Raw genomic sequence first — 16405 nt, 5'->3', positions numbered from 1 at the left:
ACCACAAAGACCAACACAACCCCCACTGACCAACATCTTTATGCAGGGAGAGGTTGTGAATGTGAATAAGAAATATTTGGGGAGTGCTTATAAACAGGGTGGAAAGCAGTCCTTATTGATTCAGGTTCTCAAGCATGCAGGAAGCTGCACATGTTCCAGCCAAAAATAAACCCCAAGGAGCTCTACAGGAGGAGCTCTATTTGGCCTAATATCACATTGTAACCTGGAGGCATTACATTCTTTACTGCTTACATGCTTTACCCTAGCTGGATTTCCTACCTAAAGATATAAATAGGCTAAAATACAAATGTACACTATTTCATACTTACCCCAGTCATAAGCACCGATTGGTGAGTCTATTGTTATTAGTAATATCGTTAACAAATTGTTTTTATTGCTAATGCATTTCCTTTCCTTTTGACTTAACAATGTTAATAAAAAATCAGACGAACCATGAAAAATCTACATTTTGTAAAATTTTACTTTACTTTTAATGTTAAGTCTTTATCTTGAACAATCCTAAAGCTGTGTGATTTTCAACTTTATGACAGTGGTGGGATGTAAAGAGAAACAGTGGATTCAGCGTTAGTGTATCTTTAATGTGACCTGAGATTCAATTTCAGAAGTTAACCAGCAGAGGGAGACCTTGCTCACCTTTTCTTTTTAACATTGCCCAAATACTGCAGTCTTGTGAGGACAATTGCGATAAAGTTTTCGTCCTTTGTGCTGCTAAATCAGAACCTGGAGGTACGGTGATGGGTTGCAATAAGCCAATTATTATATTATATGAATCATGATTGTGAAATAATTTGAACACCAACACTGATTGCTGATGATGTAGGGTAGGTTTGAACCTATGAGAACAGGTTGTGGATTATAATATATGGTCAGTAAAGTTTATGAGAACTCAACGTTGTTGCACTTTGTTAGAAATGCTGCTGGCATCATTATTAATCAGTAGTAGACTACCGATTAGTTATATTAGCATAGTTTGTCTGGCTGCCATGAAGTGCAGACATGTTGAAATGTTTGTCATCTGATTCCTGGCCATTTTCTTATGATTAGAACAGTTTATCTGGATTTAGTCATGCATTTAGAGAAGTCTGGGTGAACAAATGATTAGTGAAATGGTCCTGGTACACTGTGAAATTATTTAATGTCTGGAGTAGCTTTGATTGAAGATTTGGTACTTAATCTGTAATTCATCTAATTGCCCTGGAATTGTAGTAATAATAGGGGGAAACACCGGACTGACGGAAATCAGTTATGCTGTCCTGTCTGAATGCGTCTGCACTGTGCTAAAAAAAAGAAGTTTGGCCGTTTGTAAGCATTCCGTGCCGCAAGCGTGTACGTAGAAATGCCATTTTACTGTACATATACAGCATGTGCTTGTGTGTCTGAACACAATACTCTGTAGGATGTATGCCATTTCTCCAATTTAAAATACTGAATCATTCTCTCAACTACATTGTGTGATACTTTGGTGCAAATAAATGAAATAAATGTCACAATTTAGCAAATTTACAAACTTTATACTTTCTTTCTGAAACAATGGAAATTAAATGCTTGCCATCCATCTTTATTTTTCCCGCTGGCCCATCAGACGCCGCAGCAAAAAAACCCAAAAAATTTACAATTTCAAATAAGAGGTCATTAGTCCCCGCAAGGATCACTGGAAACTGCAGAGAAGGAGGACACACAGGTAAGTGCAATACAGGAGCATAGTGGAGGTCGACCACACACACACACACACACACACACACGCACACGCACACGCACGCACACGCACACGCACGCACAGGAGTAGTGTGGCTGTATTCTGCTACAGTTCTGTTCACTAACACAATCATCAAAAGGATTATATATAGATATAGAAACAAAAAAAAGAACATACAAAATAAAGAAAGACAGAACTCTGAACTGCCTGATCCGATGTAAAGTAAATGGATGTAGTAAGGCTTGACTGAAAAGGGATAAATTAGGTAAACAAACAATGTCATGTGAATCATATTTACAAAATAACACAGAATTATCAGTGGCATGAAGCTGCTGTTTAGTCCTGTGAGAGAACTGTTGTATATGGTGTGTTCTATAATTGTATTTTCCAGTCAGGTTGCTTGTTTCACATTGACCATTGAACATTGATGATGAGAAAAAAGGTTTGGAATCTTCTACGGCACAAGGAATACTACTACTAGCTCCCTCCAGCCATGAAAAGCACGATTAGGGACTGTGTGTAATGTGTGCCATCAGGGGGAGTGGAGAAGCAGGACCCAGACGGAAATGTCAGCAAGGGGGTTTTAACAAGCAACAAATCATGCTTGACTGTTTTTCCCTGACGGAACCATCTTATTTGGGGCCTACATCTTAAGAAAAACAGAAGTCAGGGTGTGCTTTGTGTGCAAACACGTGCGGTCAAAGAAAACGGGCTCGTTCCAAAATCACGAGCCAAAACGCTCCCATGCTGGGTGCTAAACCCCAAAGTCTGACCACAGAGCCAAATATACTACAGCCTGGGTCCTGGCTCGGTCCTTAACCACACATCTGAGATATAAAACTGCTTCTCCGACTTATGGAAAATAACAACGTAAAAATATGTTTGTGAAGCGTTGCAGTCATCCACGTCATCTGCGGACTGAGTTGTGTTTTAGAATCCAAGTCTTGTGGCTTTAGGAACTGATGAAAGCCTATGCATGAGTGACAAAATGTTATAAACACAAGACCAGATACCCTGAATCACTACCACGAGACATCTGCACTGCTGGAGTCAGAACTGAAATTGGTCTCGGTGCCTAATACTGTATATTGACTGTATATTGTCTAACTGTACGATCTGGAACGCAGTGAACAGTCCTGGGTGCCTTTCTGTCATACGTAATGGATAAAAATAGCATGCACTAAATCAAATGAAGTATTTTTTAGAAGGAGATGAGATAAAGGAGAGGTTGTTTCGAAGCACCTTCCATGCCTGATTACAGAACGGTGACCTTTTAGAAAGCCATCTCACACACACACAGTTGAGGACAGACACCATGTTTAAAGTCAGCAGGCCACAAAGGAGCCAACAGACCTTTTTTTTCAGACATACATTAACATAAGCAGAGCATACACACACAGCATGAGACTGAGGTTTTAAAACCAGAGGCTCACACACTCCATAAAATAGAGATTAGTATCCATTAAATATCCAACACACTCAAACCATATTAAATAAAAAAAATCCACAGAGAAACGGTGGATCATTGACCAGATAATCTAGCAGAGAAACAAAAATCATGTCGAAACCCAACCGAGTTATTAGTATTAATCCAAAGAGCTGTAGATCCCTGCACATTTGGTATCGTATTACAGTTAACAGTCTGCTTGTTGCAGATGGAGTATCCACCAGTGGAAATGATTTACTTTCTAAATCGATTCAGTCTTTACAATGGCATCTGCATTTCTGTTTGCTCCAAATGGAGTCAAACAGGTGAAAACCTCCAAAAACAATGCTGGTATTGAGTGAGTCACTAAATGACTTGCCAATGATTTATATTTGGAGGTTTTTGCTGAGAGGTTTAAAAAGAAAACCAAGTTCTGCTCTCCTCGAGACATCAGCATGCCATCTTTATTTATTTTTTTTAAGTTATTTAGCACTGACATGGCCAAACAGCACGACGTAATTGGCAACAACGCCAGAGGTCTAAACCCTGTAACGAAAGAGACCCCCACGGGCACACGTACGAGCGGGGAGGCGCACTGTAGTGGCCTAAATGTCACACTAGGTCCTTGATGAAGCTGGTGTCCAGATGCACAATGAGAATGCGGAGGAAGGACATCTCTTTGCGTGTGTTCTCGAATATGATGCGCGGGTCGTCTGATTGGCAGCGCAGGCAGTTGGGCGCCATCACCATGGCCAGATTGTTCACGTCCATCTTAGTTTTCCTTACATTCACTGGTTGTGCGAAAACCTAAGGGAAGGATAAAAAAAAAAAATGCCATTTTTTATTCAGATTTCACAGATTCTAGGCAAATTGATCTAAAAACTAGCAACTTGTGTACTCGGTGTACATTTCTTGTGTCGTCCTGTGAGATCTAAAGCGAGTATGAATTTGGGATTTGGGCAGAATGTACAGTATGTATATGTTTTATTATTACCTAATTAACTTGAGTGCACCAATGCAAGAAGCTCTAGTAAAGACTGTATTCGGTTCACTACTGTGCGTAAATGTGTAAGGTATCAGTCCACAGGGGACCAAGTGGCAAAGTGTGAACAGCTGCTTTGCACCGGTCAGACTTTTTACATGTGCTGCTGAGAAAATGTTCTATGATGCTCTTACTGCTCTGAGGATCATTATCTTCCTATGAAATGTTTTGTATACAACAGCAATTAACCACACAAATATACAGTTGCACCTTTTAATTTGTAGCTATGCGTGATGCTATGTAATGTCCATGAAACAAGTAATTTCCTGTTATCACTTACATTATAGCTGTAATTCAATTTATATGAATAGTCATTCCCCTACCAGGTTTGATTTTCTGTATTGAAGTTAATAAGGCAAAATAAGCAGTTTTCAGATCGCTTTGAAAAACTTTACAGAGATTAATTCCCCATGTCGATTTTGTGTGCGAGTGTGTTTTGTGTGTACGCGTTACCTGTAAGAAATGGATGAAGTAACACAGCACCAGTTTGTTCAGCTCTGGTAAAGCCTGCACTACGTTGATAGCTGCCTCGGCGTCCTCATAATGACTGATACACTGCATATAGAAATTCTGTGGAATCACAGGCTCCTCCAGCTCCCTGTACCACAGCTTTAAAAGTGATGCTGAGAAAGAGAGAGGGGAGAGGAGAGAGTGGTAATCACATGCTTGTCCATCATCCCAACCTGTCGTTTAAATAAACACCTCTGAATGTGAAGCACGTTATGATAAAGCAAAGGTGTCTTTCATGCTGTTGTCCTTACCAGGGACGTTAGGGTCAGAGAGGTTTTCTGGAATTTTCCACTGGTCCACTTGTAATTTCAGGGCATTTACTTCGTCTATGTCTCCAGGAACTCTGCAACATTAAAACACACACGACTGTTAATTGAATGATCTACATACCCCTACACCGCTAACGTTATGGTTATTAGAGATCGATCGATAGTGGGTTTTAGTGATACCGATGGCTAGGTTGGATCGTACTTGCTGATAACTAATTAATCAACTGATAGTTTTTGAAATGGATACTGGATCAAAAACAAACAGTCCATGTAAAATATTACTGAATTTTTATTTATTTATTTTTTTTACAAAAATTCAATTCTGATTATTATATAATTAATATATCTAATTATTATATGATTATTAAATTCTAAATAATAAATAATAAATATATCTCGCTCTCCGTGGACCGTGCGGTTTCCGTGCAGGAAAAACAAACAGCACGTGTCAGTAATTGACCTCTAGAGGCCGCTCTCCTAATGAAAGCAGACCGGAAGCCTGAAAAACTATCGTTATGGATTTTTGCCGACTCTCAGTGCAGATTAATCGCCAAAACTGATTCAACGTTCAACCTCTAATGGTCATTACTCCATTTTATTATCTAAATTGTTCAAATACCACTAACAAAAACATATGTAGCTAGTTCACAGTCATGGTTTTTAAATGGAGGTTCATGCACCTACGGTTCTAGATGTAGGGAAAGTAGTTTGGTTTGATTTGAATTTTTAGCCAAAAGGAGTGGTCAAATAAATGAAATTTATTCAATGAACAACTACTCAGATAACAGAATCCAAACCTTTACTCAGAAACCAAAAATTTGAGTGTATTGCAGCTGGTTTAAGAATGACTTGTCTAATAGAACATGCCATTCTTAAACCAAAGCTTTACATACAGAAAGCAATCCACTTAATTTATTAAAATCTCAAGACAATGACTTGGCTCAATATCAATTTACTTTTTAACCAAAATTCTATAAAAGAAAAATATTTTCTGTGCATGTCCTGGAAAAGAATGAATCATTATATAGATTCCCTGAAGCAAATAACATTTAAAATCTTGGCGTTATTAAAAAATAGCAGAGGAGAAACAATGGGTGAGGGACAGATTTCCTGACAGGACGCACACAGGTGATGGGTGCCATTAAATAGACTATTAAATAAGGGAAATAGAATGATGGAAAGAATGTGCTTGTATTTTGGAGCACAGTGGCGCACTCCCTGGCACATTAAAGGAAACACTGATCCCACTTTATCTCTCCCAGTCTGATAAACACAGTGTAAATATAATTCATGTGTTCATATCTCCATCACAACCATGAATAAAGCTGTTTAGCTGTTTTTGGCGTATTGAGGCAAATCCTACTGAGGCCTCGGCTTGTCTTGAACAGCTATTCCATGTAAACGATTAACGCTCCTGATTTTATTTCTTTTTGAACCAAATGTCAAACAAGTGGGGGTCAGTTTGGATAAGCGGCTCCTGCAGGGGCCACCCAGAACTTGCGAGAATACAACTCTTTTCAAAGAGATGTTTTTTTTTTTCCGAGTGTGAAGAAGAGAGGACACACACACACACACACACACACACACACACACACACACACACACGCGTTTAGTCACTTAAATCACTTAGCAGAGGAGTAATTATTTACTATTTCTGTAACCTAGCATCTTATTTGGAAACTGGAAATAGTTGCAAATCAGCAGGTAACTGTGCATAATGGAGTTATGATAAAAATGCTTTTGGAGGGAAAGACCACACCTAAATTCCCCACATTCCCATCTACGCTTCCACTCCCTGTGACAAAAATGTATACTCCATAATTCATCCGTCTTTTTTAAACTAAAGCCTCGCACTATCATTAGGTAAAGGAATGCTCTATGCTGCTGATGCTTAAAACAGGAACGCATGCACTCTGTCATTGGCAGAAGATGAGAATCCTTATGATGCCATAGACATCACAGACATCCATCTGGGTAAAAGGGATGGCATTACTCGCCCTTCACTTTCAATCAAAGGCAGCTATGAACTTTGAAAGCTGCAAGCACTTTCCTCAGAGTGTGTTACGCGGCCCCGTGAGGCAGCAAGAGCAACAGTAAGCATGTGGTTAGTAGATGGTGTACGATGTAGAAGGGCTGGCTGGTGGGATCTTTGACCATACTTGGCATAGACACCACTATCACAGAGTCTTATATGCATGATATGCTCGTCCCTATCCACCTTTTTTTTTTTTTTACCTGAAAATCCCCTCAGTTTGGGCTCCACCGAGTGCCAGGACACACTGAGAAAGCTGCACCTGCACCCAGGGCAACCTCCTGTGAGGAAACAGCTGGCTCTGCCTCTCCATGATCTCCTCCAGAGCACTTCCGAACAGCGAGGGCGTCACTATGGCGTTTTTCCCGTGATCAATCTCGTCCAGGGTAGGTTTCCTCAGACCCTTTAGAGAGAGAGAGAGAGAGAGATTGCGGGAAGAGTAGAGGAAAACGTGGCCACATTAACTAGTGGAGAACTTGTGAAATATTGTACATTTGACCAACATCTCATGAAGATGAGATATCTGCTCTTTTAACCAACAATATTCATCACATGATGGAATGCTAACATCAAAAGTTATTTTTTGTAAAACCTTCAATAAGTTAGTCAAGCACTCTTTCTAAAGATTCTAGACCTGTTGTATATACACAACTTTCCAAAATCATAGGACGGAGACTTGCATATGATAGACCAGTGGGAAGTCTGATGACATGTAGTAGTTTGCTAGCACGATAACTCGACACTAGCACCCAGTGATGTGTTGCTAAGTATAACGCCTCAGTGAGAAACAATGGGGACAGTGGTGGGATGGCTGATTACAGGGTAGAGACTGAAAGAAGGACACTAAAGGAGGTGGGACACAGCTAGTACATTTCTGTGTATATGTGCGATGTGGTGATCTGAGGTTACTGTAACCCTCTCTCCCCAGTCTAAGTGGCTCTCAATGAGCTTTCTTAAGGCTGATTGCTAACACATGTAGACACTTAGACACTGCTACACTATGTTACACTTCAGCAGTCTTGGGCCAGCCTGAACACATTATAGCTTCTTGTCTTTCAGCTGCACCATAAACCTGTGGTTGTTCTCTCCGGAAACCTTGTTTAAACTGCTGACCTTTCAGATAGCTCATCAAGCCAATTCTGTTTACCTCAAGTGTGTGGATAACTTTCAATCAACTCCACTGTTTGCCTGAAGGCCCGTCTAGGTTAATTATTGGTAAGGCCGGACGATAAACCGCTCTCAGGGAAATAAATAAGCATGCCGTTCCTACCTTTTTACCTCCAGTCACAGCAACTTTCTGTAGCTTGCGGTAGCAGTATTTGGCGTAAGTGCTGATCGGCAGACCTGTAGAGGACACGAATAACAGATAATTAATCAATGGCAGGGCTTTCTGCTGAAACATCGCTTTGTATAAAGCAGGGAACTGTTTCGGTTGTGTTGAACCTTCCAAAGTGTGAAAGAAGAGTTAGTGCTTTTTAACACGTCCACAAAGATCAGCAAGGCAAGTAGATGGAGAATGAATTGTGTAGAGCTGTACTTGCCTGTGTATATTTTAGTTACACTAATGCGTGTTTGAGACTTGGATGAAAACCAGCTTGGGTGTTTATTTTTTTCAGGATGTAGCACTACAATCTAGCTGAAAGCTACGAAAATTATACACGGCGTAAAACCAATATGGCAGATCTCAATACAAATACAGGCATGATCAAATACACAAAAATCAAACAGATGCAAATTCCTTTGTCGTTACTGCAGTATTTGGTCTACGGGGGCAAGTGTTGAGCCATTGACACTACAATAACACAGCTGTGAAGTAAAAAGCAACGGTGAGTAAAAGTGAAATCAGTCCTGTAGCCACAATGCTTTACTTTGCGAATGCAACATTTCTGACATAGAAGTGGTTAGTAATTAATGAGCCATCAATTAAAAAAAAAAAAAAAACTATACTTCGCAATAGGTATGGTAAATCCTATGTTTGTTTTTTTTTTTATTTTTTTTTTTACTTATATGTAGAGCACTAATACACTCTATGGAATGGGAGATTTAAGTTTGTGATGGTTTTATTCGATGTGTGAGAATTCAGTGAATTCAGTTGTTATTGGATAATAGACTACAGAGCTGAAAAAAAAGAAGGAGCAAGAATGCAAAAATGAGAGAAAGAAAGAAAGAAAGTAGGAAAGAAATAAATAAAGAAAGAAAGGCAACGACGACATGTAAAGAAAAAGAAGAAGATATCAAACTGGTGGAGGTTTTCTAAAGGTGTGAGAGAAACGAGAAGGCCAAAACAACCACGTTCTACAAACAAAAAATTCTTCTTGAAGTTAACAACTGTGTAAACTTTGCGTAAAGGATCATAGCTTGTTAAAATAGCTAACGAGCGGTACACAGACATGTTCGTTTGTGATTAATAAATACAAGGGTCTGTTATAAGGACCAGTAATGGAATTGAAAAGAAAAACAGCAGCTGTATTAATGTCTACTAGGGTTACGTGAGAAGTGAGAATAATAGATGATGTGGAAGAACTTTGAACTGTTTCTACATACAAAATGGGCAGAAAGAAAGTGTTTTCCACTGCAGTAATTAAGGAATCTGGGCACGCCCAGCTTTTAAGCTCACACCTCTGTCCAAACGCCTCTTTTGGTTGGGCTAAGGAAGCAAATGGGCAGTTTTTATAGTCTAGAATGCACAAACACAGACACACACCCACACACACCTACCCAGGGTGATTCAAAGCCACTTAAGATATGTTACAGCCTGCAAAGACAGTTTGTAACTTGAGCTGGTTTAAAACTCATTTGGCCTGGTTACAAGCCCTAAAGGTGGGTGGGGGAACCAGCAGCTTTTACAGCTGGTGTTTTACATCAGTGGCTCTTCAGTTATCAGAGCAGTGAAAACATGGCCAGCACATGGGTCAGATATTTCACAAGTGCCTGCTTCTGTTTGATCCATCTTTGCACCCACTGACGCCATCCTTGTGTCCTCCTTTCCTCTTTCATTTCCTCTCATCTCATCTTTTTCAATCGACTTCTTTTTCCTAGTTTGTTTTTCTTCATAACTATTCTCATATCCAGCCTGTTTTTTTATTTATTTTTTTTTTTTTTTACAACTTTAAAAAAAGATAAACTTCCTTTATTCGGCCCTCGTTAAGCATTAGTCATGTTTTCCCAGCTACACACATCATTCTCGGTCTCTCCCTCCATTTTTCCTCTCTCTTTGTCTCGTTTTGTTTCCCTCTGTCCTCCTCCGCTGGCGTTAGTGGCCTCAGGAAAACAAAAGGATAACCGAGTGACACCGCCACTTCAGGCCAGACAAAGTAGGAGGAGATGAGTGAGGAGATGAAGAGGGCTGAAGAAAGAAAGGAGAGATAGCAAAAGACTGTTTTGCATACCAATAGTCAATGCTTTAATGGCTTTTCTTTCATCCTATAGAAGTAAAGAATCCTGGCTTTCCAATGAAGTGCTTAACATATTAAGGAAAGCATATTTTTTTCTTCCACAGAATACCCCGACCCCACCCCATCCACCCGCTGCCACACAACATCCCTTCAGGATGGCACAGTGCGGTGCTGAGAGGCCCCTGCCTCAAACCCCTCTACATGAACCACCTCCCCTTTTGAAAATGGAGACCTCTAAAATCTGCTTCTCTTTCACAGGACCCTAGTTTTGGCACGGAACATCTTTAATCCTAAAGGTTTCCTGAAAAGCCATTAGCACTCTCATTTGTGTTCCCTATGGACAGCCTGTGTCCTTGTAATTTCTGTTATTATTCTGTTATTCATTCCTCTGCTGTAACAAAACATTTTCCTCATTGTGCATCAATTTGTGTCTAATTTCAAATCAATAAAACTGTTACACTAATGCAATCATTCTATGCATAAATTTCCTCAATCCTTATGTTTAACATTGCTCAGCAACCAAAACGTCCTGTTAGCTGGGAACAGTGGGTTGAAGATGATTTGATTATTGTGAATATTAAAAAAAAAATTTTTATATAACACTGTCTAAAATGTTTTTGAGTTTGGGACGATTTTATTACTGTCACTAGAGGGCGTCTGTTATCAGGGGTATAAAAGATTTACTGTGGCTTATCGCTTTAATTTAGCACAGGTGTACTTTAAGAGGTTGAGTTGTAAAATCCGTCACGGAGTATCAGTGGAAACCGAAATTAAAAAAACCCGAGCTAAACTAAACTCTGAATAAAATCTAAACTGTGTAAAAAAAAAAAGGGTTTTATTTTGTAGATTTGGTGAAAGAATCAAAATGTGACAAGGACAAGAGAGACCACTGATTCTGCTTATTCAGGATAAACTGACCTAACATAACCTCTGCATACTTTACTGTATGTACTTTTATTTACGAATTTTGTTTTGTAGTGGTTCTTGTATCTAGGCTTTAATCTTAAGGCAATTCTGCTCTAGGATATTGATTTAGCAGAAATTATAAATAGCATCTAGCATTAATATACTTTATAATTAATCCATGCTCAATACGTGTCTGAGGTTGTAAGACATTGGCTGCCATTCCAATGTTAAGCCATTGCCAAATCCCGAATCTCCGACCGATTAACAAAACTAATCTGAGGGCAAAGGCTGACACTTTACAATTAACAGAATGTAGAAAGAGAATGTCACACGGCCTTAAAAGAGACCAGAGGCGAAGATAAAAGGCCTGAGTAAGCAAGAACCGCTGCCACACACCACTATGACTAATCTGCCTTTGTGCTTTGACAGAGAGCGTTTAAAGGAGCTGTTTGTAATATTTTGAGTGCTCTGATGCCTGTGAGGCGAACTCCAACTGAAATAAACATTAGTAAGACTAAGCATTCTCCCCAGCTCACCCATCTCCACTACTGAATCTACAGATCTAACTTTTAATGGAAAATAGATGTTCTGGCTGGTTGGTATTTTGGCTGGATGGAGGTAATTTACAGGCCAAAAAAAAACCCATACCTTAGTGATTCATTCTCAGTTTAACATCTAATCTTGAAAAGCAATCTTGTTTAAAAGAAAAAACCAAACAAACATCTTTTTAAACAGCTACGAGTCAGTGCATTAGTTTATGATAGGTGGTCTCAGAGGAGTCTGAAGCATCCCTAGACACAGCTGTGTGCAGCACTGTGGTTGGTCGTTGCGTCAGCGAAGCCAAAATCATGCCACTGAAGTGCTTGTTGTATAAGCAGAGGGCAGAATGACTGACACGCACTCATCTTGACTCAGTTAATTACACTCAGCTGAGCTCCAGGCAGTGTATACAAGTGGTGAGTAACTACATTCGCGCCGTCTGCACCCTACTAAGCGAAAGTTCTCACGCCTATCGATATGCTGGGAAAAATCTTCAAAAATGTCTCGACTTTGTGTTGTGGTCAGAAACAGGCTTCTAAACGAATTTGCAGATATACCGTACAACTTGGCTGCTCTTTCTGTCTAAAGACATCTCTTTGTCATCAAGAACATTAACCTGTGAAGGCTGTGAAGTAATTATTGTGTGCCGAATAGGAAACTGGTGATTGCAGCCTGCAGTCTTTTCTTTCAGACTGTGTTAGTGGAAATAAGAGATACTATGAAAATGAATAGAGGAAGAGAAATCAAGTTAAAAATGGGTTCAGAAGGAAGAGGAACAGGCTGATGAAAATACCCCTTTTTAGGGGGGCAGTCTGTCTGTTCCCTGCTCTCTTTTTATTTCACAGATTATCTTGTTAAAGGCCCCCACTTTGACTAGCAGGGTCTTCTACTCTTTTTCTCTGTTCTTTGCCCTCTTTTCTTTCTTTAAGCAGTCTGGTGGCAGACCAAAAGAGCGTGGGACTTGGAGATTATCTCACAGCTCTGAGCTCTAATAGTATGCATGTGTGTGTGTTTATGTGTGTGTGTGTGTGTGTGTGTGTGTGTGTGTGTGTGTGTGTGGATATGTGCAGGATATTTAAACAAACTGACCAAAAGCCAGAAAGCAGAGTAGAAGCTCTTTCTTTCTTTTCTGATGCAAGTACGCTAGTTCATCAATATTATCATCTACAACCAGACAAAACATCACTCAAATGAAATCTACCGGAAATCTGGCTAAAATCTAAAATCGACGCTCATTTTAGTTTATGACTGAATACCTGTGTTTGCCTAACAAGCAGTTGTTGCGAAGATTCCATAGCTACTTTTATTGGAGGAGTCAAACGTCTCTGGAGTTTGTTTTGTGCATGCTTCAACTGGCATGTCATTCATGGAAAGCAGCAAAATCTGAGCAAAGGGTGCTTCTATAAAGGTTAACACAAGTTTAATTTTAGCCTCCCCGTGCAGATGAAATGTCGGTTTCGGTATGGCGCTTGCAACGATTCTCTTATTTTACATCATTTTCAGTTTCCCTGCAGTGTAGCAGAGAGAACGAAGTACCTGTGTCATGAGAATAGGGTTGGGATTTTCTTGAATTAGCTTGGGTTCAGATTGGGTTTGAAACTGAATTATTGAAAAAATATCCCGTAAATATTACTATTGTATACCGTCACGTATACATAAAGTGAACGAATGACCATAGAAACAACTCATCCTATTAGAAACGTAAACCGTTGTAAAATTTAGTGGCCATATTGACTAGATTGAAGTTACTAGACTTTAAATGTTATAACTGGTTGAGATTAACGCATAAGAAAAACAATACAGTTCATGGAAACTGTTTTCAGAACTATATATAGTAGCAAATGTCAAAATTGGGCCATGTGAATAATTTTCCAAAGCCATCCAGATTTACATTGCTGCTCCTCCAGCAAATCGAGTTTAATCTACAATAGTACAGGAATCCTACTTTCACTGAGAATCTTGCGCATATGTGTGTGTGCCATGCTTCTCTAATATGTACCCTGTTCTTCCTCTTCTTCATTGTTCTGTTTCCTCTTCTTCCTGGACTTCGAGTTCTTCTTGTTCTTTATGTCCTGTTGTTCCACAATCCTCTGTAAAACTGATCAACAAAACAAAACAAAAAAATCTTTTGAGCTGAAACATTCATTTTCCAAAATATCTACACCCTGTAAATGGTCCCTCTGAAAAACACATCGTCATGCTTTGTTCCATAGCCTTCGAACTTTGACCTCAAGTATTCCCGGTGTATTATTATTTTTCTCCCGTTCCCCAGCTTTTACATCCTGTTTGAACAGGCAGCAGGCCATTTTAAATTTAGCAATGATATCAATATTGACTTTTGATGCGTATGCACTAGTGCTCTGGGCCAGACAAGCACACCTGAAACATAAACATTTACTGCTGGATTTCCAGTCAGAAGTGAACAGAAAAACAGCGGAAGATTAAAAATGTACAAATCTATCAGACGCGTCCTGTGTGCAGGAGAGAAACAGAAAACAAATGTAACAGCTACCGACTATGTGCATTTAAACAACAATTAATTCAGGCAATGGCCTTAAACAAAAGTTTTCTGTCATGGTTATTAAACATAACCAGTACTCACTCTTCTTGTCATTACTGGGCTCCAGGTGTCTCTGAATGTAACCCTCAAGGTAGCGTCTGAACTTAGGTGATGGAGAGAAGAAGGCCAGGCTAATGGCCATGAGCTCCCAGCCGGCACAGAGGCTGCTGAGGTTCAGGTTGTCCGTAGTCTGTCGGATCAGTTGGACATAAAGCTCGTCCCTCAGACCCTGCATGCTCCAGCACCTGGTCACAATGTGAAGGGCAACGTGGCGGCGGTCGAGGCGTGTTACTTGCCGATCGCCCATGTACGTCTGCACCAGCTTGAACATGTCGCACGCTTCTTTCTTGATGGCCCGGTCGCTCGTGATCAGCATAGGCTTCCTGATTGAAGCGCTGCTCCATGACAGCATGGTGGCGATGGAGACGCGCCGGCGCAGCAGGCCTCGTGTGTGCTGGTTCAGGTTCTTGGTAGCCCATGCTTCCATATCCACATCAATCCGGGGTTTGCATAGGGTAGAGTAGGGGTACTGGTAGGTGGGACCAGAGGTGGGGGTATGCACCTGGAGGATGGGCAGTGAGGAGACAGAAGTGGTGCAGTGACCCGGTATGTCACGATCGTTCTCTCTTCCGTGTTCGGAGCGGAAGTCAGGCGGGCTTTTGGAGTCCAGTGTTCCTGCCTAAGTGATAGAAAAAAGAAAGAATGTCATTCTAAATGTTTAAATAGTATGTCTATGTGAAAAGGCGAAAGTTCTGAGAGATTGAAAGCTTTGCAGTAAAAAGTAATAACTAAAAAGCTGTTGGTATTTGAACAAATTCTCCAGCATTTATTTGATTTTTGGCTACTTAGGTTAAGGTAGGGGTTAAGGTAGGGATTAGGATTAGACATAGAGATTAACATTTACGGTATTTGGCAGACGTCAAATTTATCCAAAGTGACCTATAACCGAGCAGCTGAGGGCCTTGCTCAAGGGCCCGGCAGTGGCAGCTTGGTGGTGCTGAGATTTAAACTTGTGACCTTTCAATCCTTAGCCACTGAGTTACCACAGCCTCATAGACATGACAATTAATAGCTGCTCTAGCTACTAATTATGTGAAAGTAATTCCACATAAGGATAGCAAGACAAAAAAATGTGTGTGTGTGTGTGTGTGTGTGTGTGTGTGTGTGTGTGAGTGTGTGTGTGTGTGTGTGTGTGTGTGTGTTTTGAGTAGGCAGCAGGCAATACGCTTACTCATTCCCCTGTAACCAGAACAACCTAGAACAGGATCGAGAGCCTAAAAACATCTGCACAAATTACACTTGCTCCCAAAATAGGTAACCCAATATGGAAATTAGATCAGAAGAGAAAACGGTGCAGCCTCCGTCTTCTTCTGCCTCACCTCCATCCCAGTTTTCTCCATCCCTTCAATTCACTATTCTCTATCACAGCAGCACATATAATGTCTTAACTTAACTTACCTAAATGGTTCAAAAATATAGCATTTCCTAAAGCTGCACTGTTTTTTTTATAGGATGTCACTGAACTTAGCAGCTTACCCTTGTATCAATGACCCACACTTGCGGTCTCATAAGAGTTACGGGCTCGTCACAGCTACACAGCGAAATGACTAATAACTGACCACAGACTGTTTAGCCACGTGTGATTCTGCTTAAATAATGCCGACTTTTTTTAATTTAAATTTAATCAATGAATTTGCCATGCAGTCCTCGGGGTAGCTGAGAGGGGAAACTTTACTTTTGCGGTCAGATTTTCCAAACTCTGCATATGTGCTTTATGTTTCCTACCTTCCTAGAATAGTAAAGGTTTCATAAGTGAGAGAGAGAGAGAGAGAGAGAGAGAGAGAGAGAGAGAAAGAGAGCTCACTATGGTTGATTTAATGGTTAATGAAGCATGTGGAATTGTAGAGCAGTGAACCATTACAGCAGATCGCTAACACAAAGATTATGGTTAAGACCCAACCATTCTAGCCACATTATCTTTCCTCATCACTACACCCATTGCCTTGAC

General features: G+C 40.2%; 1 protein-coding gene across 6 annotated transcripts in view; it reads right to left on the bottom strand.

Annotated features, from left to right (window-relative positions):
* Window positions 1-1511: 1511 nt before the first annotated feature.
* arhgap46b (Rho GTPase activating protein 46b) overlaps window positions 1512-16405 on the bottom strand; it is a 73831-nt gene continuing 58937 nt past the window's right edge. For all 6 annotated transcript variants that reach the window (XM_083570123.1, XM_083570124.1, XM_083570122.1 and 3 more), the window contains 7 exons: window positions 14440-15076; window positions 13837-13935; window positions 8267-8340; window positions 7200-7399; window positions 4947-5038; window positions 4639-4808; window positions 1512-3950 (listed from right to left, as the gene is read on the bottom strand). In XM_083570123.1, the coding sequence (XP_083426249.1) occupies window positions 3756-3950; window positions 4639-4808; window positions 4947-5038; window positions 7200-7399; window positions 8267-8340; window positions 13837-13935; window positions 14440-15076 (1467 nt within the window). In that variant the 3' untranslated portion in view covers window positions 1512-3755. The remainder of the gene's footprint in view (window positions 3951-4638; window positions 4809-4946; window positions 5039-7199; window positions 7400-8266; window positions 8341-13836; window positions 13936-14439; window positions 15077-16405) is intronic.

Source organism: Silurus aristotelis (assembly GCF_946808225.1).
Source record: "Silurus aristotelis genome assembly, chromosome: 19".
Lineage (NCBI taxonomy): Eukaryota > Metazoa > Chordata > Actinopteri > Siluriformes > Siluridae > Silurus > Silurus aristotelis.
This window is presented reverse-complemented; position numbering and strand designations above follow the sequence as displayed.